General features: G+C 47.2%; 1 protein-coding gene across 1 annotated transcript in view; it reads right to left on the reverse strand.

The window, feature by feature from the left end:
* Window positions 1-329: 329 nt before the first annotated feature.
* D-CDES (D-cysteine desulfhydrase) overlaps window positions 330-25817 on the reverse strand; it is a 38730-nt gene continuing 13242 nt past the window's right edge. The window contains exons 5-10 of the mRNA XM_086773097.1: window positions 2147-2238; window positions 1952-2047; window positions 1758-1815; window positions 1567-1680; window positions 952-1049; window positions 330-802 (exon numbers count right to left, since the gene is read on the reverse strand). Of these exons, the coding sequence (XP_086629223.1) occupies window positions 595-802; window positions 952-1049; window positions 1567-1680; window positions 1758-1815; window positions 1952-2047; window positions 2147-2238 (666 nt within the window). The 3' untranslated portion in view covers window positions 330-594. The remainder of the gene's footprint in view (window positions 803-951; window positions 1050-1566; window positions 1681-1757; window positions 1816-1951; window positions 2048-2146; window positions 2239-25817) is intronic.

A 25817-nucleotide genomic window follows, 5' to 3' on the forward strand; every position in this document is an offset into this window, starting at 1 on the left:
AAATGGTATGGATTACAGTGTCCAACTTCATTCAAGCGCTTCAAGATTTATACGTGAACGCAAGGACACATCCTTTTATCGCACTTTGACAATGCACACATGCAAGCAATCAAGAGGGTAAGAGTACTTAAGCATTCTAGTTGTCACTGCAATAATAATAACTCCTTTTTAATTTTCCTAATTAATAAGTTATTCCTATCGTGGCTTTATTAACATCTTGCTTTCTTGATAGCATATGCAGCTGTAGCAAAGGATGCCATGGACTTTGGCACGAAGCATGAATGCCAGTCCCTCGTAAGAAAGTTTGAAATTACATAAGAAAGACACCATTTTGATTAAGGTTTTACTATTTTCATATTGAAATGATAATGGGTCCAGTTGAGAGCGAGTATAAGAATGCATGAGAGGCCTTAGATACAAAGTCTAGGAACTGCTTATGCAATGAAGGCCTTCACGTTTATTTTCACATGCCTTGTGTACTCTGATTGCAAGGATAGGCTTTAATTTTGCAAGGGATGCTTCTATTCATGATGTTCTCCACCTAACATTTGCAAAACGCCAAGTCTCCATTGATTGGGGAACAATTGAGAGAGTCTAAAACATTCTTCCAATCTTTGTGCCAGCTTCTGCAGCAGATTCCGCTATCTGAAACCGCTGCCACCTTCCTATCAAAGGTTGCAATTGTTGCACCTTGTCATACATACCCAGTAGTCCCCCAGTGTGAACAAAAAGCACTTTCCTGCCAACCCAGTTCTCCGGCTTCTCCTTCATGTCCTTCACCAAACCAACCAAAGCTTTTCCACTGGCAAAAAACAGCAACCATTTGAGCAAGTAAATCACATATTGCTGTCTACTCTTTACTGATTCACTATCAAGAGCAATGGCTGAATGCAATGCACACAAGCGCCTCTTGATTGCAAACATGTATGATGCAGCAGTCTCTTTACTTACCTGTAGACTGGATCAAGAATGACTCCAGTAGTTTCAGCTACTTCCTTCACCGTCTTGAGCTCCTCACTTGTACTCATGGCATACCCAAGACCCTTTGCCTGCTTCCAAAAACCAAGGTAGTAATGCAAGATATTTGACTCCACAAGCGATTACATGTATGCTGGGTCAGAAACACAACTTTCATATTGCACTATCTCAAAAACCCACACACCGTTGGCTCAACACCTGTTATGTGCACATCCACTAACTCATATAGGCCCCACACGCTATTAATAACCCTGATTTTGGCTCAACACCTGTTATGTGCACATCCACTAACTCATATAGGCCCCACACGCTATTATTAACCCTGATTTTATGGAATTATTAACTAACACCCCAACAGGCAAGCTGGTAATCATGTTACAACTTGCATGACCATTAAGAATATAAGCCATACTCCAACAGCCAATCCATACCAAAAATGTCACATACTTTCACCCTTGAGAGCTCACCTCCAGAGGAAGCCAAATAGGTAGGATTTCAACCCTACATAATGCAAAGATCTAACAAGTGGTTTATGGTTATTACTCTCAGCCAAAGTTTCTCTAGTGAGTATGATTTCTCCCAACTTACATCAACAATGTTGACTAGATCACGAGCACCAATGTTTGCATTCATCCCATCGAGGAGGCCTTGCACATAATCATAAAAATAGTCTGGACTGTCACAAACACCATATGCATGTACCTGTAGAGGTGAATGATTTGCGATGAGAAAATTTCACAGAGAAGGAGCTACAATGAGTAATTTACAAGACCTCTCACCCTAGCTTTCAAAGTGCTCAGGTAGGAAGCCAGCGCTAATCCTGCTGTTGTGCCCCCACTAAAAGAAGCAAAGCAATGACATGGTGGCCAATATTAGTAAAGTAAAACGTCTCAGGAAAACTAAGAGAGTGGAAAGGACTTCAAACAGCCCACATGTTATTTGGATGAGAAAACCCTTTTGCATTCAAACCGACCTGCCACAAGCCATAACTATGTCATCGAACCCATTAGCACTGCACGTATTTCCCTTCACCTGTTCTTCTATCTCCCTTATTGCTTCAACATAACCCCTGTTTGGAAATAAATTTATCTCTATGTAAATTCCATTGATGTATAGAGATTCTCGAGTGAAAAGTTCCTTTGTCAAAAGAAGAAAAGGAGATACAAACCATGCTCCTAAAGAGTTTGAGCCTCCAACAGGTATAACATATGGGGACCGCCCTTCACAAATAAGCTTTTCTTTTAGCATCCTTCCAAGTGCCTACACAAAATAAAGCTCCAATCTTGTTTACAATTAACACCAATGAAGAAAACATTCAATGACTTCTAGTGAATTGCAGAAATTGATGTCAAGGTAATATGGCAACAAGCATCCTCTCTCTCTCTCTCCCCTTCAAAGGGATCGCCTTCCGAGGCTGGCACTAGAGTCATCTATGTAGTTACATCAGGAGAGGTAGAGGGAGAGGGTAGGTGCCCTCCACCTCATCAGCACCATCACCATTATTATCCTCGCCAGCATGGTACTTGGAGGTAGCCAACAGGTTTGATGCACACGGCCTCCAAATGGACCGTCTCCCCCCTTTTCAGTATAGTCTGGACTATCCATCTTGGACCTCCCATGCACAGCAAGAAATCAACTTGTTGGTCATGTCCACTCTCGGCTAGTTCAGGTGTGAACCCAGCTTACTCATCACGGGCACTTTTTCCCTGTGATTGGACACAGTTTTTTTCCCCGTGTGAACACACTTGGCCTTTTAGTACTCGTACTTTCATTTCATATCATTATTGAGTACATCTTTTCCAGCACTCACGTTTCTCTGTGCTTGAGGTTGTGTGTGTGTGTGTGTGTGTGTGTGTGTGTGTGTGTGTGTGTGTGCGCGCGCGCGCGCGCAGGCTAGCTTCCCTCCTACCCAACATTGGTATCAGAGCCTGGTTAGGGTTAGGGTTACACCCTGTTGTTCCCAAACATTGGGGTTAGGGTTTGCCCCTTGCTGCAGCCTATTGCACACTTTAGACACCACACACTCTCTCTCTAGATCTGCGTGTACTCTCTGCTCCGTACAGGTGCGCCCACGACCATATGCCCTCTATGCGCGTTGCCACCGCCGCTCAGATCTGCGCCGCCCTGTGTGCACCGCCGCCGCCGCCACTCTGCGTACGCCGCCGCCACCGCCGTTGTGCGTCGTCGACCTTCAGATCCGCCTGTCAGATCTATCGCCCGTGCGCCGCCGCCTCAACGCCTGCCAGATCTGGGGTCGCCGCCTTCAGATCTGCCTTCGTCGCCTCTCAGATCCATACGCTACCGCCTCTGCCGTCACCTGCGCCACCATACGACGCCTGGCGGTCGTGCCCATACTGCCCCAATTTGCTCCGTCCCTATGCTACCCGTACTGCGCCACCAACTTGCTCAGCCCCTGTACTTGCCCGTACTGCTGTACCCGCCGATTGTGCTTCTGTACCTGCACGATTGAAGCTGCTCACAATTTGGGGTATTTTTGCAATTTTTTAAATTACTCAGAAATTGCTAAATACACAGCATTATTTTTGGGGCTTTTCAACATTGAGCTCAAAATTGAAAATTTTTTACTTGAAATTGCACTAATTGCCTGTTGAAATTTGGGGCTTTTCACCATTGAGCCTGCAATTGCAACATTGGCACACATTGGCATTGATTTCAGCAGATTTGGTGCATAATTGCACTAGAAATTTGGGGATTTTGCAAAAATTGGCACTATTTTGCAGACATTGGCACTATTTGCAGGCACATTTGGTTGGCATTGGAGCATTTCCCCCAAATTTTTGGGTATTACAAGCACATTTGGTTGGCATTGGAGCATTTCCCCCAAATTTTTGGGTATTACAGGCACATTTGGTTGGCATTGGAGTATTTCCCCCAAATTTTTGGGTATTACAGGCACATTTGGTTGGCATTGGAGCATTTCCCCCAAATTTTTGGGTATTACAGGCACATTTGGTTGGCATTGGGGCATTTCCCCCAATTTTTGGGCATTGCAGCACTTGGAACAGGTGACAATCGCATTAGCAGATTTACAGGTGCACATCTCGTTCAGATGTGGTAATTGGTTGCCTAAAAATTAGGGCTTTTCTACATTGAGCCCATTTTTGGAGCATTCGACCAATTTACATTTGATCTGACAGGATTTGAGCACTTACAACTCTTACAGGCGTCAGCTGATTGTGTTTTTCACGGCACATGTATACATTTGTGGTTTGCTGCAGTATATGTATGCCATTGTGGACACTTTGACAGATTTGCATCATCGTGCAGTACACTTGCAGATTTGGGACATGCATATGTATTTCTCCTAGTGAAAGAGTTCCCTTTCAGTCCATTGGTTATCCTGCTATTTATCCCCCGCATTCTTACGGTTTTGCTGGACATTGCATACTCGTGGTGACTTGTGACAGATTTGCTATCCTATCATGGCCAACAGTAATAATGACCTCTTTGGAATGCTATCTCAAGAGGACAAGCTCAATGGGGACAACTACCCTATGTGGGCTTATATGATGCGTCATGTTTTGGTTGCCAAAAATGTATGGTTGTATGTGGATGGCACTTAGGAGCGTCCTCTTTCACCTGCTCTAGCGGAAGGTGAAGTGATTCCCGCTCGTCCTCCTCCAGGTCCACCTCCTCGTCTTCCTCCTACTCAGCAGCAGCGTACTTGGGATGCTAGGGATGCTCAGGCCCATGCATTGATTGCTCTCTCGTGCCGCAGGTATATCATACCGCACATTCGATCTTGCACCACTGCAAAGGGTGCTTGGGATACCTTGGCGGCATTGTATTCACGTCACAATGAGGCTCTTGTAGCTAACCTTCAGGGCAAGCTTGAGACTAACCGCATGCTTGAAGGTGACTCTATCGATCAGTACCTTATGCATGTGAAGGACCTACGAGAGTAGCTCATTAACATTGATGAGGTTTTGACAGATAGCTATCTTGTTCAGACAGTTTTGCGCAACTTGCCTGACTCTTATCAGACATTTGGCACCACTTTGCGGTTGTTGGCTGACAATGCACCTAATGCGGTCACTTTTGACAACCTTGTGACTCTCTTGCTTAGTGAAGAGCAATCTCGTTCCAACAGGAACAACATGATGTCTGTTGAGTCAGCAATGGCTGCTCCTTTTCGTGGGAATAGATCTGGGCCTAAACCTAGCCCATTGAATCCTCCTAAGACAGAGGACAAGCCTGAAAAGAAAAAGCGTTGTAACTATTGCAGGAAAACAAGGCACACCATAGAGGAATGCAGGAAGCGTATTGAGAGTGAAAAAAAGAAGAAGCTAGCATCTTCTTCCACAGGTGCAGATCAGGCCAATTTGGCTACACATGTGTCAGCCTTGACACTTACATCTTCATTCCTTGCAGAGATGTCTTCTGATGCCATTGCTTTTGATGACTATGCTTTATAGTCTGTACTCCATGGTATGCATTGTCTGGCAGATGCATTTCAGGGGGGGATTCTACTTGCCCACATGCAGTTGGTGATGCCTCATGGTCATTTATGCTTGTTGACCCTTATGCTGGTCTATGCTAGACACTTTGTTAGATATCCGTAACGCTAGATATCCGTAACGCCGCTACGGGCGTTACCACAAGAGGGGACGGCCTCTGGCTCACCACCCAGCCATAGAGGAAGAATGAGGATTGCCCCTCATCCCCCAGGCTATATAGTGTGTGGCCTGCCGTCCACACTAGCCTGGCCACCCATGACTCCGCATGGGCGTCCTCTCCCACTGAACCCCGGATATGGCCATCCGGTCTGCCGTCGGTCACAGGCATTACAGCCTACATGACACGCTTTCTCTTATGTGATGTCTACTGGAGATGCCTTTTATGCTGTTTTCCCTTGCAGCGGGATTGTTTCTACAGTGTTGACATTGTCACTTTCTCACATGTGATGTTTACTCGGAGTGCCTTTTACACACTTGGCCAATGTTGGCTTGCTCTCATGGTTTTGACATGTCACATGTATATTATTCATTGTGGGATTATGCATCTTTACATTTGCCATACATGCCACTGATCATGGCATCGCTGAGAGTTTACCTATCCTCTCATAGCATTGGCTGATGCCCGCCTCGAGCCCCCATTTTTTCTCCCCATTTTCAGCTTTCCCCATTGCTGAATTTTTACTTTTATCAGCCCTACCATTGCTGATTTTTTCCTCATCAGATCCTCCATTGATGATGGGTATCACTTCTGCAGCTTACACTGCATGTCTCACAGGCATGACTTCTGGATCCTGTTGCCTTTACACGTGTATATCTGCTACCTCTTCTTATGCTTATCACTAGTGCAGTTACAGAGCATTGATGTGGATTACATGCAGTTCAACTTGGCATTCAGTACTTGCCTTCAGGGGGGTATTATGCGATGCCTCTTGATTTGATTCAATTGATGTCCACATGATCTTTGCCATGCATTTCTGGTGATGCATTTATGTACTACTGTGCTCTAGCATTAGCACTATGACATTGGGGACTCTCCTTTTTCCCGTCATATAGTGCTTGCTTTTTCCATTGGCACTGCAATTCACTCTTACTGTGGAGCATAGTGCAGGGCAGCATTCACAGCTTTATCACCCTGCTGCTACCCGTTCACACCATTCACTTGAGGGGGGTTTGTTGGTCATGTCCACTCCCGGCTAGTTCAGGTGTGAACCCAGCTTACTCACGGGCACTTTTTCCCTGTGACTGGACACAGTTCTTTTCCCCGTGTGAACACACTTATGTGTGTTGGGCACCTTACCCTAGGCCTTTTAGTACTCACTTGTACTTTCATTTCATATCATTATTGAGTACATCTTTTCCAGCACTCTCACGTTTCTCTGTGCTTGAGGTTGTGTGTGTGTGTGTGTGTGTGTGTGTGTGTGCAGGCTCGCTTCCCTCCTACCCAACACAACTGAATCATCCGATTGGATATACTGCACATTTACATACATCAAACATGGGTGTCTCCTTCCTCCAAGCTTGGCACACAAACTCAGTTTTACAGGGATCACTTCTTGAGAGTCTAAGAGGATGGTTCCATACTGAGACGTAGACCTAACGTGATGCTTCCCAGAAGGTCATTACAGATTTCTTCAATCGTCATGCATCCACATCAAATGTAGCATGCCCCCTGCACAGGGGTGCTATGTGACACACTCACTCTACATCAATGCAACATTCATACAGCAGGATTTACCTTTTTAGGAATATTTGTCCTATGCCGTGACCCCATAGTCACAAGGGACGGGGGACGGGGACGGGACGGGACGGGACGGGAGACGGCCATAAGTAGGGAACGGGGACGGGGGAGGGAACGGCACTCAAAAAATACTTTTTTTTTAAGTTTTTCCACTATACACTCATTCTACTTTATAAGTACATCAAAATGAGCACAAATTTACACTAAAATGGTAAGCTTTTGAGTCATATTAACAAAATATACCGATCAAAGAGTGAAGGCGTTGACGGTGATTGTATTAATAATAAAGGAGATACAAAATGAGTCAGGACTAAGCCTTAAGGAGGCAGAATACATGGAAGGACTCAAATGAGTCGATGACAAAAGTGCTAAAGCCTAGAGGCTAGAGGCTAGAGCTAACTAGTAAGGCCCATGAATCATGATCCATGAATGATCATCCACGTGAAGTGCTCACCTCATGGTCATGGATAGCTAGTGCCAAAGGAGCATCAAGCTCATCCTCACTCTCATCCTCACTGGCATGCTGCTGCTGCACCTCATCCTCTTGTTGCGCTTCCTGTTGACTCATCTCCCACTCGGTGAAGGGATCTGCCTTCTTGGTCACGCTCTTGCAAAGCATTCACAAGTTCACGCTGACGAAGACAAGGTCATCGGCACGCTCTACCCCGAGTCGGTTCCTCTTCCTAGAGGCAATGTGGTTGTAGGTACTCCAAAGTTGCTCCAAGCAAGAGGAGCCGGCTTGGCTAAGTATGTGGATGGCAAGCTGCTGTAGCTCCGGTCCATCCGAACCAAAGTCCTCCCACCATAGAGCAGCACCAACTTTGGAGCGGTCAATCTGTGCATCATGACAGCCATAGGAGCCATGAAATGACCTGTACATGGAAAGCTAGTCCCTGATCTTGCGCTTAACCGATGAAAAAAGTAGATGCTCCTCCATCCAGCACTCACCTCCCAGTCGCTCTCCTGCTTGTTGCCTTGGAATTCTAGGTCCACCACATAAGCCGTTGCATGCAATGGAGAGTAGTAGGAATTGCACCTTCCTAGACACAAGGCATGGATCTCCTCATATTTGTCTTCGTCAGGCACGAAGTCTTTCAACTTCTCTATCATGCAATCCATGGCCTCGTAGACCTTGCCTATACATAGTTGCATAGCGTCTACAATCCTCAATAGGTGGACTATGGGCCTCACCATAGCATCCGTGGTCTTCACACGCTCCCACCAAGAGGCGTCATCCGCCCATAACCTACACTCTTAGCCAGTGTTTGTATGGGACTCTTGCATGTCGACAAACTCGTCGCTAAGGAAAAGCTCCCTCAAAGCACCGCTACAATCCTTCAACCGGCCCAACATGAGAAAGTTGTAGGCAAACCGGGTGTCGGAATATTTGAGGAGAGAGAGAGAGAGAGAGAGAGAGAGAGAGAGAGAGAGAGAGAACCTCTTGTTGAACTCATGCCGAAGTCTTTGGTGGTTGAGGACAAAGGAGACCATGGTGTTGGCCTCCTCAATGAGCGGGCTGATCCATGGCAATGCCCCTATGTCCTTGAGGAGGTTGTTTAGGCAATGAGCCATACAAAAAGACATCGTGACATGTCCATACATACCTTGAGGCTTGGAGGATAGCTCCCGCCGCCCTATTGGAAGGCTCCCCATCCGCAACAAAGCCCACTACATGCTCGGGGCCAATGATCTCCATGGTGGTAGCCCACTCCGTCGCAAGCACATCCGCGCTCTTACCGGTGCCGGATGCATCATGAGATGAGATGAAGTACATCTCTCCGCGGGAACATGCAACCACACCATGAATACTCCTCTTGCGGGTGTCGCTCCATCCATCCACAATGAGAGAGACTTCGTTCCTCTCCCACTGCCGCTTTGTGTTGTCGGCCGCTTGCTCTACAATGTGCTTCTCCTTCTCGAGCAATGTAATGCGCAAGCTCTTGGATGAGGGGGGCATATAGGTTGAGCCATACTCCCCAATCTTCTTAACCATTACCTTGAAGTATTCCGACCTATTCAAGAAAGCAATTTACTAATGAGAAGGGGACTAAGATGATGAAAACATGAATGACGAATTCGCAATGATCGATTGCACTTACCTAGCCGCTTGAAAGGCAATGTGGTCATGGAAGAAGAAGCGGGCTACCGTCAAATCCACCTCCTCCTTCAACTTGGGGTTCCAATTCTCCCCAAGTGTAGATTGTCGCCATGGACCACGCAAGGGTTGAGAGTTCGTGGAGATGAACGGTGCCCGTGTCATGGATGAAGCAACATTCCGACTCGATGGTGAAGGTGATGGCGTGCATGATCCCGATCCACCACATGACACCATCGTAGAGGCTTGAGTTCCTCTCCCCATCGTCGCGGGATCCACAGCCACTCGTGGTGTTCTTCTTGCCGCTTCGTCCGCCTCGTAGACGGCAAGCTTGTCAAGAAGTTCTGGTCTCTTTTCGGGCGTGACATTCGTGCAAAACCGCACCTCATGCCCACTCTCATGCAAGAGGTGGGCTCACACTTTGTCAACGCCACCCGTTCGCCCCGGTACGAGCAAAGCTTGCATGCCCATGGCCAAGAACCGCCTCCATGAGCGGATGGGGTGTAGTTAACCTCCTCCCACAATGTCCATCCCGTCGTCCTTTTATGGGAAGCCCTGGCACGTGAGGAGGATGCCATGGTTGAAGATGGCTTGAGCCTTGAGCCGAGAGAGAGAGAGAGAGAGAGAGAGAGGCTTGAGCCTTGAGAGAGAGAGACTAGAGACTAGACTCTAGAGTGCTTGTGTGAGAGCCTAGAGGCTTGGAAGTTGGAAGACTCAAGAGGCTTGAGGGAGAGGTGAGAGAGAGAGAGAGAGAGAGTCTAGATAGTAGAGAGTAGAGCCTTGTGTGAGAGGCTTGGAACTTGAAAGTTAGAAGAAGATTGAGGGAGAGAGACTAGAGAGAGTAGATACACTCATAGAGTGTGGCTTGCCGCTTGAAGCTTGAGGCTTCAGCAATGAGCAAACTTGCAAAGTGCCAAAGACTCAAGACTCAAGAGACTAGAGAGAGGATGTGTGTGTGTGTGTGTGTGTGTGTGTGTGTATGTGTGTGTGTGTGTGTGTGTGTGCTGGTAGCCTTGTAGCCTTATTCTTATATAGATATTAGATAGGCAAGAGACAGAGGCAAGGGCAAGAGAGAGAGACAAGGGCCAAGCCTCAAAGGCCAAGGCAAGAGAGAGGCAAGGGCCAAGGCGTCCCCAAACAGCCAAAAACGACTAGAAACGGGCCAAAACAACAGCCGTTTCTAGCCGTCCCCCCCCCCCCCCCCCCCCCCCAGTTCCATCCCCCACAACGTTCCCTGGCCAGTCCCCGTCTCTTGTGAGGGACACCTCCAGGGGGACGTCCGACGGTCCCCTTCCGTCCCTGTTTCTGACGCATCCTGAGACGGCGTCCCAAGCTGGCGTCCCTTCCATCCCCTGTGACTATGCGTGACCCCATTGTGAGCCCCAATCCAAGACATCTTGTAGCATACGCCAAGCTAGGACCGTGTGAAACAACGAGGCCTTCTTTAAACTTGAGTTTAGTGAGTCTTTAGCAATCCTTTAATCAGCATACATGAATCTGAAAGATATAGTCGAGACGACACCAAATGGGGTCCCAAGCTGAACTTTGTCCACAAGACTGTGCGGGTAAACTGATTGACTGACCGTCAAATGCAAGGACAAAGTGACCAACACCACCAATAATTGTGGATACTCGAGGAAGAATTCTTCATCTAGCCAAACGACTTCATGGGTCCCTCGATCTTTGAACGTATAAAATTGACGAAGACGTCATCCAGAACCGTGCTTCCAACGATGTAGAAGGATCCGTTCGGGCTCTCTCACCTCTACTTCATCATCCATTTCTAGCTGCTGCTCTTTTAGAACATTCTTCAATGAAGGTTCAATATAAGGCTTTAACCAAGAGACGTGGAAGACATTGTGCATCGTCCAACTGTCTAGCTTTGGTTAGACGCTCTTTGATTGACTCAATGATGGCTGAAAAAGTTTCTCTCGCCTTGTTGGCTTCCAAGGAAGGAGAGATCATTCGCGTGAGAAGGGATGAAAATCTTCGACCAAAGGTTGCCTCGTACGGAGTTTTGCCAACCCTTGATGAGTGTGTGTCATTGAGAATCACTTGTACCAACGGGAGATAAAGCTCCTAGTTCGATTGTTGATCATGGCAATACGCTTTAAGCACATCGAAAGCCAACTGATTGTAAATCTCGGTTTGGCCATCAATCTGGGGACAGAATGCACTGGACAATTGCAATTCGGTACCAAAGTTGTCGAACAGAGCTCACCAGAAGTGAGATGTAAACTTCGGATCCCGATCTAAAGTAATGGTCCGTGGCAAATCACAAACTGGATACCAATGTTGGAGAAAGAACCGAGCTATATCTTCTGTTGTGGCCGTTTGTTTGCATGGTATAAGCATACAAAATTTACTAATCTATCAACTATGGTCATACATTAAGTATTCCGAGATCTAGTAGATGCGGAAAGTGGGCCAACTAAATCCATCGAAATGTCGTGAAACGGACCCTCGAGAACAAGCAATGGCTGAAGCAACCTTGCCTGCTTGGTGTGAGATACCTTCACTTTTTGACATATGGAACATGCGGAAACATAGTTGTATACATCCCTGCGTATCTTCGGCCAATAAATCAATCTTTCTAACTTCTCCAAAATATTGTTGATCCCCCACCACCAAGTGAATCATGGGCATCATGGAGGAGTGCCAATCTCTTCTTCCTAAGGACACATAATCAACCCTTGTAAAAGAGCCAACCGTCCTGAATGGTATAATGACCCAATTCTGAGTAAAGGGCCATACTATAAGGAGTTCTGAATTCTAGACAATCTGCATATTGTGTCTTCATACTATCTAAATCTTTACCTTGTATCTCCAACACAGTGGACTCCTGTACTGTCGTACTGTCTGAATACTACCTTTGCGACTCAGAGCATCTGCTACAGGATTGTGCTTACTCGGTACATACTCAATCATTCCGCCAACTGTTGGAACAACTGACTCCACCGGTGTTGTCTATCGCACCACTGGGCACTTGGCATAGTCTGTAACCACTTCAAGGCCTGGTGGTCTATCTTCACAGCAAATTCCCTTCCATAAAGAAAAGGTTTCCACTATTTCAAGGCTGTGATAACCCCTAGCAACTCAGAATAATTTTTTTCTACATCATTTAATTTCCAGTTGTAATACGCCACGGGTCGTCCTTCTTGTTGCAATACTACTCCAATGTCGAGATTACTAGCATCAGTAATCACCTCAAAGGGATCATCCCACGATGCGAGTTTAAGGGCTGGTGCTTCGAAAGCCGCCTTTTGCAGAGCAAAGAACGCCTCTAAAGTCTTTCCTATGACTAAAACTTTGTCTTTGTGTTTTCACTCCCTTGAGCAAATATGTCAATGTTGCTACAAGGTTAGAAAACTGATCCATGTGCGAGCTATACGCTTGGCAAAGGCCCACAAAGGATCATATCTCTTGGGTTGTCTTCAGAATGTCCCAATCAAGGATTGCCTTTATCTTCTCAGGATCAAGGCGAACTCCATCGGAACCAATCACATAGCCTAGGTACTGGACTTCTTGAACTCCAAATATGCTCTTCTTTGCATTGATGTAGAGTTTGTTGTCTCACAAAATCTGCACATCCTTCTCATGTTGTTCTACAGTGGCAGAAAAAATAAGAATGTCATCCAAAAAAATGAATAGACATATACCGATGAGTACGGCAAAGACTCAAGACATCATCTTGCTGAATGTCACCGGTGCATTGGTCAAACCAAAAGGCATGACCACGAACTCGTAATGATGACCTCTTTTTGTTCGAAAGGCCATCTTTATGATATCGGCTTCAAAGATTCTAACTTGATGATAGCCACTTTTGAGGTCGATCTTGGTGAAGCACTTAGCACCGTTGACTCTTTCAAGGATGTACCCTATCCTTGACACGGGAAACTTATTCTTGATTGTCAACTTGTTCAAGGCTTGGTAATCCACACAGAGATGTGCAACCTTATTTTTCTTTTGCACAAAGAATCGGTGTAGCAAATGGAGAGGATGAAGGCTTGATGAAACCAAACCTAAGCAACTGCACTAGCTGCATCTCCAACTCATCTTCCAACGCCTTGGAAAGATGATACGAAAACTTATTGTCTGGCTCAGCTCCAAGTACCAAATCGAAACAATGGTCTTCAAGACGAGAGGATGGAGGTCTGGGTGGAAGACCAGCCCTCAACATGATGTCTTGAAACTGCTCGAGGAGGCCTGTCATCTATGGCTCGAATGGAGTCGCGGTGGATGTCGTTATCTGCTGTGAGCAGACATAGATCATCGGACACTCAGGTCCCTTTCTAATAGCTCTACTGGCCTATAGGTGGAAAATGAGCAAAATACCCTGAATGCTCCGATCCCCGCAAATGATAGTAGGCTCTTAAAAACCTTCGACAATCGTGAAGGTGTCTTGTCTCCAATCAAGAATGCGCGCATACTGCAAAACCACTGTATCCCAAGGATCATGTCGCACCGGAGGAGAGTCAAGACGATGAAATCCCTCTGAAACTGAGCCTTCTGGACTGTGAAAGCAAACAGTTGAGCTTTCTGGGAGATATGGGTACGTAGGCCGAGAGTGAACCCGTCCACATCCAAATGATATGGCACTAGGGCACATTTCATCTTGGTCACCGACTGCGGAGAGATGCCATCTTCTAAACTGTCCATGTCGAAAAGAACAACAAATTGTTGCCCCTTCGTTGTGCCATAAGCTCTAATCAGAACTTTCTGACGCTCCTCAACTCCGCCCTCCTGCTTTTCATCGAATACCACTACGGGTAACACATTCAAAGCGGGCAAAAACTGAACAGCGTTGGTGGTTGAGGGCGAGGGTGGAGAGGGTGGTATAGCTGTGGCGGTAGCCCTTGTAGAAGCTAGTTGCTTGTCTTTTTCTGCTTGCGATTTGATACAATCCTTTTTTGCATGTCCCGTGTGGTGGTAGAAAACACAACAATTCTCTTTGAAGTACCGCTCCTCATCTAACTGGAAGAATCCTCCGGTAAAGCCCTCCTTGATCTTTTCTTCAAGGGTCTTCTTAGGTCCATCCTATCGATCCTTCCCAGTAGAAGAGCTATTCTAGCCCTTCTTCCTCTGGCCTTTGTTATTGGGAGCCCCCTTACTTGACTTTTGGTTAGACGCTTGATTCTGTTGGGTGGTCTGCGTCTGCTGCTGCTGAGGTTTGGGGGTGACTGGAGCGTCTTGGGCTTGCCTCCATTGAGTATCATCTCATGGTTATGCGCAAGAGTGAAAGCCCTATCATAAGTCTGGGGTTCACAGTTTCAAACGGGGAACCCAATGTTTGGATCCAATCCCCGAATTAACCACTTCAGCTTCTCCTCCTCAAACTTCCCGAACTGTTGAGCTAATGTGATCAGGGACATGGATTCCACTGTTATTGTATGCTGATGATATTGTGCTGATCTCAGGGCCAAGGCCTCCGTACCACATGATATTATCCGTGCAAAGATGGCTGCCCCCCCATTGGTAGTAGAGGCACTCACTCGATCAGTCTCCTTTATACATAGCACTTGGGCTCTCCCTAGAGACAGATATGCTCGCTTAGCCCTGGAGTCTTCACGACAGTTGGCATCACAGGGAGACGGATCATGTTGGTATGCACAGATGACAGCTTGGTTCCAACTGCATGGCTTTAGTATGGACAGGCTACCTCCATTTCAGTACTCCCTGGATGCACCCTCCCTCTCTCTCACACGGGCAGAGATTACCAGACTTATCAGGCAAGACTTGACTCAGCTGGACAGTAGGAGGACATGGATACAGCCGACACACGAGCTTGGTACGAAGATGGCTTTCTATAGAGATCATCTTCTCGAGCTCACGGAGGATGGGTTTGTGATTAGACCCAGCTACATGGATACTCATCTTTCTCATGGGGTACGGTGTGCTATTGGTCAGATGCGCACATCCTCACACCAACTAGAGATTGAGACTGGCAGATTCAGAGGAGTACCAGCTCAGGCCAGGATTTGTCAGCTGTGCCAGATGGAGCCAGAGACAGAGTTACATTGCATATGTCACTGTCCAGTATATTATGAGATACGAGGCCGTTTTCACTGCCTGTTCAGAGAGGGCTTTGGACCACTTTCTAGAGTCATGAGATACCAGGATCAGAGATGCCTCGGATTGTACTTGCTGGAGCTGCGTAGACATAGAGAGGGTCTCCTGAGAGGGAGGGGATCAGAGAGGGAGAGACACCTACAGAGGAAGATTACAGACTTCTTTCGACCAGAGATTGAGCAGTCAGGCCAGCAGTCATTGCAGCTAACCCCAGAGTACAGCCGCACCAGAGGTACACTGATTGATCGGGCTATAGAGCTGGGGCGGTCCAGGCACCCCAAGATGAGAGGCCCATCTCAACACCGGCGGAGACTACAACAGAGGATCAGGACCATACTAGCACGGCATGGGAGACGTCCAGTCAGAGTACTCACCATGGAGGACATTGAGGATATCCGCCATCGACCGATGAGAGACATCTTTGGATAGTGATGTGTATGATGCTTACCTTTGTTGCTGGAGTTTTCCTCCCAGAAGTTATCCATTAGGAGCTCCTAGTACCGTACTTTTCCTCATAGTTGTTTCAGTTTCAGTTAGTTGTTTAGTTGTTTTTAGCTTCCCTTACACAGACATTGTATCAGATCCACCAATTGTTGTAACCTTTTTGGTCTCATAGGTCATTTTGGCCTTCTGAAGACATTAATATATCATTTCATCTCTCTCTCTCTCTCTCTCTCTCTCTCTCTCTCTCTCTCTCTTCGCTTCCGCCGCCCTCTCTCTCTCTCTTCGTTGTTCGCCCCCCCTCTGCGCCAACCCGCCTGCTCTCTCTCTCTTCGAACCTGTGTCGCCTCCCTCTCCCACCTACTGCCCCGCTCGCTCGCTCGCTCGCTCGCTCTCTCTCTCTCTCTCTCTCTCTCTCTCTCTCTCTCTCTCTCTCTCTCTCGGATTACCTTCCGGCACCTAGTGCGACGGAAGAAGAGGGCTTATCTTGCTCAGTTAGAGAGGGATTTGTATCAGTTATTTATGAGTCAGGACTCAGGCGAGGCATGGAGACTATTCCATGAGCATTCGCCATCACCAGCCATTACCTCCACAGAGATTTGGGGTGAGTATGCAGCATCCTTGTACACAGCACCAGGACAGCCGCCCCTGCCAGACCCATCGGAGCCATGCCCAGAGACGTGTGCTTTCTGTACTGCTGAGATGGTAAGGAAAGCTATTGACAGGATGAGGCCTGGGAGAGCATATGATCATGATGGTTTGGTAGCAGAACACTTTATTCATGCCAGAGATATGCTTGCAGAGCTTATTGCTATGATGTTTAACCGAGCCATGTGTGAGGGTTTTCCTGAGACTTGGAATATGTCCACGATTGTGCCTATCTTCAAGTCAGGGGATCTTGCTTCCTGGGAATTATCGTACCATCATGATTGGTCACACATTGGCTAGATTATATGCATCTATTCTTGAGCAAGAGTTGAGTAGATGGGCAGAGAGAGAGGGCATACGTGCATCAGGGCAGGCAAGGTTCAGGAGAGGTTTCTCCACTCTTGACCATATCTTGACACTCAGAGCTATTATTGAGGAGGGCAGATTATATGGCAGGAGGATTTATTGTTGCTTTGTGGATTTCCGCAAAGCTTGACACAGTACCGAGAGCCAGACTGATGCGCAAACTACAGGAGATGGGAGTGCCCACAGAGCTGATTTGGGGAATCATGGCTTTATACAGGACAGTTGTGGGGCAGGTACGTACTACTCAGGGTATATCTGAGATGGTTCACTCCACTATTGGGGTGAAACAGGGCTGCCCCCTTTCTCCCACCTTATTTGGGATGTACGTGGATGAGGTTTCAGACTACGTAGAGCGGGAGGGTGACAGAGGAGCGCAGCTAGCAGGGACATGGATTCCGCTATTATTGTATGCTGATGATATTGTGCTGATCTCAGATTCTCCAGAGGGGATGCAGCGTCATTTGGATGCATTGCACACATTTGCACAGGACAGTGGATTGTCTGTTAACCTTGGTAAAACCAAGGTGATGGTGTTTAACACCACAGCACAGTGGGTTAGGAGGTCAGTACCCACCTTTACATATGGTCAGGAGACAGTGGAGTATACAGATGCATATACTTACCTTGGTGTGGTTTTCAGTGGCCCACTATTTTCCTTTAGGAGAGCAGCGGAGACCAGATTGACCAGAGCTTATGCAGCATTGGGGAGACTAGAGAGGATGTGTTCGCAGGTTCAGTTTCAGGAACCTCGAACAAAGCTCTGGCTCTTTGACACTTTGGTCACTTCAGCCATGTTGTATGGAGTGGAGATATGGGGACCCTCAGTGGATCACCACAGCCGAGCTGGTAGCACTGATGGATGGAGACATATGGAGAGGCCCTTGGTTTCTATGATTTCCCGGATGATTAGGGACAAGGCCTCCGTACCACATGATATTATCCGTGCAGAGATGGCTGCCCCCCCATTGGTAGTAGAGGCACTCACTCGATCAGTCTCCTTTATACATAGCACTTGGGCTCTCCCTAGAGACAGATATGCTCGCTTAGCCCTGGAGTCTTCACGACAGTTGGCATCACAGGGAGACGGATCATGTTGGTATGCACAGATGACAGCTTGGTTCCACTTGCATGGCTTTAGTATGGAAAGGCTACCTCCATTTCAGTACTCCCTGGATGCACCCTCCCTCTCTCTCACACGGGCAGAGATTACCAGACTTATCAGGCAGGACTTGATTCAGCTGGACACTAGGAGGACATGGATACAGCCGACACAGGAGCTTGGTACGAAGATGGCTTTCTATAGAGATCATCTTCTCCAGCTCACGCAGGATGGGTTTGTGATTAGACCCAGCTACATGGATACTCATCTTTCTCATGGGGTACGGTGTGCTATCGGTCAGATGCGCACATCCTTACACCATCTAGAGATTGAGACTGGCAGATTCAGAGGAGTACCAGCTGAGGCCAGGATTTGTCAGCTGTGCCAGATGGAGCCAGAGACAGAGTTACATTACATATGTCACTGTCCAGTATATTATGAGATACGAGGCCGTTTTCACTGCCTGTTCAGAGAGGGTTTCGGACCACTTTCTAGGGTCATGAGATACCAGGATCAGAGATGCCTTGGATTATACTTGCTAGAGCTACGTAGACATAGAGAGGGTCTCTTGAGAGGGAGGGGATCAGAGAGGGAGAGACACCTGCAGAGGTAGATTACAGACTTCTTTCGACCAGAGATTGAGTAGTCAGGCCAGCAGGCATTGCAGCTAGCCCCAGAGTATAGCCGCACCAGAGGTACACTGATTGATCGGGCTATAGAGCTGGGGCGAATCTAGGCGCCCCAAGATGAGAGGCCCATCTCGACACCGACGGAGACTACAACAGAGGATCAGGACCATACTAGCACGGCATGGGAGACGTCTAGTCAGAGTACTCACCATGGAGGACATTGAGGATATCCGCCATCGACCGATGAGAGACATCTTTGGATAGTGATGTGTATGATGCTTACCTTTGTTGCTAGAGTTTTCCTCCCAGATGTTATCCATTAGGAGCTCCCAGTACCTTACCTTTCCTCATAGTTGTTTCAGTTTCAGTTAGTTGTTTAGTTGTTTAGTTGTTTTTAGCTTTTCTTACACAGACATTGTATCAGATCCACCAATTGTTGTAACCTTTTTGGCCTCATAGGTCATTTTGGCCTTCTGAAGACGTTAATATATCATTTCATTTCATTTCAATTCTCTCTCTCTCTCCCGTTCGTCCCCCTCTGCGACCCCTCTGCACCAGCCCTCCCTCCCACCAGCCTGCCAGCCCCCCTGCCCTCTCTCTCTCTCTCTCTCTCTCTCTCTCTCTCTCTCTCTCTCTCTCTCTCTCTCTCTCTCTCCCTCCCTCTGTTAGTTTCCGCCGCCCTCTCTCTCTTTCTCTCTCTTTGTTGTTGGCCTGCTGACCCGCCTGTTGCCCTCTCTCTCTCTCTTCGAACCTGTGTCGCCTCCCTCTCCCGCCTACTGCCCCGCTTGCTGACGCTCCTCTCTCTCTCTCTCTCTCTCTCTCTCTCTCTCTCTCTCTCTCTCTCTCTTTGCTTCCGCCGCCCCCTCTCTCTCTCTTCGTTGTTCGCCGCCCTCTGCGCTAGCCCCCCTGCCTCTCTCTCTCTCTCTCTCTCTCTCTCTCTCTCTCTCTCTCTCTCTCTCTCTCTCTCTCTCTCTCTCTCCTGGGCTGGCCCCGTCCCTCTCTCCCTATTCCCGCTCACCCTTCCTCACGCCCCCAAGGCAGCAACATAACTCTCTCTCTCCTGAATCTCTTCTCTTTTCTCTACATGGCTTGACACCCCCCCCCCTTGCTGCTACTGTTCCGCGCTACGCACAGGTGTCATGGATTAATTTCCAGTCCATTGGCTGTAGGAAGTACTGCACAAGGTCATGGTGAAGACCAGAGTTAAAGAGGAGCTCGTGAAGGTGGAGGACAAGCTCAGCACAATTATCAAAGAAAACAAGAAGATGGTCGACTCTTCCGTTACCGCAATCATAAACCGCCTCTCCAAACCCGAGAAGGGATTTGACAAAATCCAAGAGCTCGAAGAGAGAACATCCAAGCAAGAGGCTGAGATTTCAGCCTTAAAGGAGGAACTAGTGGAGGCCAAATTGCATGCTAAAAGTCAAGCGTTTGAAATCTCGGCCCTCAAAAAGGAGTTGGAAGCCACTTCACAAGGCAAGCTTGAGGATGGAAAATTTTACCCCTCCTCTATTGAAGAGCTGAATACCATCAAGGAACAAATGAGGATCATTCGAGAGGAGGAGGAGCAACATAAAGAGAAGACATCTTCATGGGTGGAGGTGATCACAAAGACACAAAAGAAGATGGACGAGGCGGCGAAATGGATCGAGGTCGCCAAGAGAGGGAAAGGTAAAGAATCGCCACCCATCCCCACTCCCACCATCATCAACATGACCCTTGAAGAGGAGCAAAGGAGGAAGACCCGGGCCTTACATGTACGAGTGTCCGGTCTAAAAGACCGTGATGATGCGGAAGGGGAAACCAAGGAGCTCTTCTCTATGATGGGCATTGAAGCCATGCACACAAAGGCATGGAGAGTGGAAAAGAAGAGAGAAGGTAGTGGCGAATCTTCTAAGGAGAGAGCACTTATCATTCGTTTCCCCTCCATGGAAGCGAAGAAGGACTTCTTAAAGAGACGTCCTACACTCAAGAAGACGGGAATATTTCTTGGAGATGACCTCACACTCTCGCAACTTGCCCACATGAAAGAAGTTATGTCCGAGATAAGGGCAGCCCGAGAGAAAGGGAAAGTGGCCTTCTATAGAGATGGTAGAGTGGTGATTATGGAGAGGCGCTCTTCATGACGGCGCGAGACCTATGGGACTACAATCAAAGTTGCTACTTGGAATTGTAATGAATCTCTACACCTTGATGTAGGGGCTTTTGAGGATAGTTTCACTGGGAGGGACATCATCTTCTACTGTGAGACGCATCATGCTCCTAGACAGTCCATGCCACATGTTAGTGGATACCGATGGGAGACACCTTGTAGACAGGAGACTCGTTCAGAGCATAGAAGACGGGGCTCAGGAGGAGTGGCAGTATTGTTTAGAGAGGAGCTGCAGCCACTGATACATATAGTCCGCAGAGATGAGCAGGCTAGGTACATGTGGGTTAGACTGAGGGCAGAGACGGGGGCAAATATCTCTACATTGCTATATGCTATTTTGCTCCTAGTACATCAGTGTATGCATCACCTAGCGGGCAGTCTCCCTTTTCTATTTTGGATGATGACATTTGGGAGTTCTCCAGGGATGGTGACATCATTCTCCTAGGGGACTTCAATGCCAGGAACGCCCATAACCAGACAGTATTTTATGATACCTCAGAGGAGATGTTGAGGGAGCTTGATGTTAGGGATATGGGCCTATCTAGACTCTCACAGGATAAGGAACATACTGTGTATGGGCAGTATTTAACAGACATGGGGACTGCACATGGATTGGCCATCCTGAATGGCCTACAGAGATTCCCAACAAAGGGCGGTTTCACTAGCTTTCCACATCGGCATGGTGCTAGTACAGACTACAGTGGACTATGTTATGGCTCAGCCCAATCTCATTCCCTCTTTTCAAGATTTTATGGTAGGCACTAGGCCGGTTGGAGTAGCAGTGGATCATGCTATCTTGTCCTTCACTCTCACATTTCAGTTCAGCACAGCTCCATTGAGACAGGTCTCCACACACACTCGTTATACCTTTACGAGGGAGACTGACATCGTGTACACGGATGAGATATACAGACGCTTATGTGCCGAGGAGCCGGGATGGCCATTGGATGAGATCACTCAGATATTGATAGAGACGCTTCATGCTGCAGCATCAGAGGCATATCCCCATAGTCAGCCTACACGGAGACGATCTGGGAACATGCCCCAGAACAGCTGGTATGATGAGGAGTGCAGAGAGATGAGGATCAGATTACAGAGAGAGGTGCTCATGGTGCAGACCTTATTGCTATGATGTTTAAACGAGCCATGTGTGAGGGTTTTCCTGAGACTTGGAATATGTCCACGATTGTGCCTATCTTCAAGTCAGGGGATCCCATGCTTCCTGGGAATTATCGTACCATCATGATTGGTCACACATTGGCTAGATTATATGCATCTATTCTTGAGCAGGAGTTGAGTAGATGGGCAGAGAGAGAGGGCATACGTGCATCAGGGCACGCAGGGTTCAGGAGAGGTTTCTCCACTCTTGACCATATCTGTGTGGGAGAAGGAATTAGGGTTAGGTTATGTGGGAGACATACACAGAGAAACACAAGGGAGAGAGAGAGAGAGAGAGTTGTGGGGATAAGTCAACTCACCAAGTGAGTGTGTGACTCCCCTATCACACATGTATATTGCACTAGTACACATAGTGCACTTAGTACATTAAAAGTACTAAGTGTACTATGTACTATAACTTATGGGCTTGTACACACTATAAGGGTGGGCATAACGCCTTTACCCCAACAACCTCCCACTTAAAGGCAAAGTGCCCTTCAGTAAAGGAAAAGAAAAAACAGCATGTACATGATAATATACAAGGCCATATCAAGGCTGAAACTGGCCTCATCCAATGCCCATCAAGTGTCTGCAATGAGCAAACCGCTCCGGAGGCAAACTCTTTGTCAGCAGATCAGCCGGGTTGTCATCCGTGTGAATCTTAACAAGCTGAATTTGCTTGTTCTCTATCACCTCTCTGATGAAGTGATACTTCACATCCACATGCTTCGTCTTTGCATGAAAAACAGGGTTCTTTGCCAACTGGATGGCACTCTGACTGTCACAATGCAACAATGGAATATCCCCTGTATAACCCAAATCAACCACTAACCGAGATAGCCATAATGCCTCCTTGCAAGCCTCTGTGGCTGCAATATACTCGGCCTCTGTAGTAGATAAGGCTGTGCACTTCTGCATCCTGGATATCCATGACACAGCACCTCCTGTGAATGTAAACACATAACCGGTAGTAGACTTCCGGTTATCTGGATGACCGGCATAATCCGAATCCGTGTAACCATGCACTAATGCATCCTGTTTGCCAAAGCAAATCCACAAATCCTGTGTGCCCTTCAGGTATCTCATGACACCTTTCACTGCTTCCCAATGCTTCTTGCCAGGGTTGGCCATGTATCTAGAAACCACTCCCACTGCAAATGCAATGTCCGGCCTAGTAGCAAACCATGGCATACATGAGACTGCCACAAGCTGAAGCATACGGAATCTTGGCCATATCAGCCCTGTCTCTATCTGACTGTGGGCTGTCCATAGCACTGAGTTTCACATATGGAGGCAAAGGAGTACTAGTCTTCTTCCCCCCGTCCATATTGAACCTCTGCAAGACTTTGCCAATGTATTCCTTCTGAGACAAATACAACACATGCTGATTTCTGTCCCGAAGTATCCGCATACCCAAGATGTGATTTGCATCACCCAAATCCTTCATATCAAAGGTTTGATGCAGCCTCTGCTTTAAGGCATCCATCTCTTTACGAGATTTCCCGGCAATCAACATATCATCAACATACAAGATGAGGATCAATAGACTGCCATCCAAAGCTCTTTTGGTGTACAAGCAGTGATCTATGTCACTTGTCCTGAATTTCTGAGATTTCATGAATGTATCAAATTTATGATACCATTCTCTTGGTGCCTGTTTGAGCCCATAAAGACTCTTTTTCAGCTTGCATACAAGCTTCTCCTTTCCACTCACTGCATAACCTTCTGGCTACTGCATATATATCTCCTCATGGAGATCACCGTGAAGAAAAGCAGTCTTCACATCCATCTGAATCAAGTCCAGATCATCATGCGCAACCAAAGCCAACACAGCTCTAAGTGTGGTCATTTTGACCACTGGAGAGAAGATCTCATCAAAGTCCACACCATATTCCTGCTTGAAGCCCTTAGCCACTAACCTGGCTTTGTATCTTGGCTTTGCATCTGATGCAACTTTGAGCCTGTATACCCACTTGCATGGCAAAACCTTCTTGCCTGCAGGCAAAGGCACCAACTTCCAAGTTCCATTTTTATGCAGAGAATCCATCTCTGACTTCATGGCACGCTCCCATAGAGCCTTGTCTGCCCTCTGTAAAGCCTCTTTATAACATGAGGGCTCCCCACAGTCAGTGAGCATCAAGTAGTCAACCCCTGGAACAAACCTGTCAGGGGCTCTGGAGGGTCTAGTGGACCTCCGTACCCAATGACCATCATTTGCAGGTTGCTGTCCAGCCTGCATATCACCCATTGGTGGCTCCTGTTCCATGCCATAAGGCTGAAAAATCATGCCCGGTATCTCCTCTAACTGTGGTATATTTATAGGGATATCTTCTGCCATATCTGGCTGTCCATTTGGACCATTTTCAGCACCATTTAAGGGCTGGTTTTCCTGCTGTAATGGCTGATTTACAGCCCTTTGTTGTTGTCCATGATGTCCATCATCATCAAAGATGACTCTGCCAGGCTCCTGTTGCCTTGCAGGCTCCTTATACATGCATGTTTCATCAAAAATGACATCATTGCTGCGTATGATCTTTCTATTCATGGGATCCCAAAGCCTATACCCCATTTCACCTCTGTCACCATATCCTAGGAATATGCATTTGTGAGACTTAGGATCAAGTTTGGTGCGCATTGCCCTGCGTATGTGCACGTACGCAACGCAACCAAACACTCTCAAGTGCTTGTATGACGGAGGCTTCCCTGTCCATACCTCTTCTGGCACTTTCCCACCAAGCCTCGTGTTAGGTGACCTGTTTATAAGGTGAACGGCTGTCATAACAGCTTCAGCCCAAAAACCATGAGGTAATGCAGCATGTGACAACATAGAACGGACCTTCTCCTGTATGGTCCTGTTCATCCTCTCTGCTGTCCCGTTTTGTGGAGGATCATAAGGAGTAGAGAGCTCCCTCTTGATGCCTTTAGCATCACAAAAGTCCTGAAACTGTTTGGACATATACTCTCCACCATTGTCGGAACGCAAAGCTTTCAGTGTTTTGCCAGTTTGATTCTCAACAAGAGCAACAAACTTCTGAAACACTGAGAATGTATCACTCTTCAAACGAAGAGGATAGACCCACACCTTGCGTGTGGCATCATCTATAAAAGACACAAAATATTTTGCCCCTCCCAAAGAAAGCTGAGGCATCTCACATACATCTGTATGCACAAGCTCTAACTGAGCATCTTTTTGTCCAAGAGCTTTCTTGTGGGGGCACTGTAGTTGCCTACCATATATACAATGCTCACAAAATTGAAAACTTGAAAACTTTAGAGAAGGCAAGTAACCCAAACGAGACAATTGCTCCATTCCCTTGACACTCATGTGTCCCAACCGGCTATGCCACATAGAGATTTCCGGCAGCTCGGTTGCATTTACATTAGCATGGTGACAAACACCTGCATGCATAAAGTAAAGAGTGTCCACCTTAGAGCCTCTGGCAACAACCAGTGAGCCCTTACTAATTTTCCACTTTCCACTACCAAATGTGGTAACATAATCAGCATCATCAAGCTGTCCAGTAGAAAGTAGATTCTTCTTGATCTCAGGCACATGCCTGACATCATGGAGCATAAGCTGTGAGCCATCTGAAAATACAAGCCTCACATCACCTCTGCCAAGAATCTTGCATGCATGGTTATCACCCAAATAAACCACTCCTTCATTGCCAGCAGTATACCTGACAAACAAGTCTCTGCAACCTGTGACATGAAAGGAGGCACCTGAATCAATGATCCATGAGTGCATACCATGACCACCTGTAAGAAGTGAATGGGCATCAAGTGAAGACGTAAAGAGAACCTCATCCTCACTGCCACCTGCATGTGACACATTGATTTCTTCAATCTTGACTCCACTTTTGCCCTTTGGCTTTACATCTTTGGCTTCATCTTTCTCTTTGTCTTTGCCTTTTCCCTTTTCCTTTTGATCATTTTTCCATTTGTAGCATTGCTTTTTAATGTGTC

The sequence above is a fragment of the Cibotium barometz genome, chromosome 3, assembly GCF_041138505.1.
Source record: "Cibotium barometz isolate CiBa-2024 chromosome 3, ASM4113850v1, whole genome shotgun sequence".
Lineage (NCBI taxonomy): Eukaryota > Viridiplantae > Streptophyta > Polypodiopsida > Cyatheales > Cibotiaceae > Cibotium > Cibotium barometz.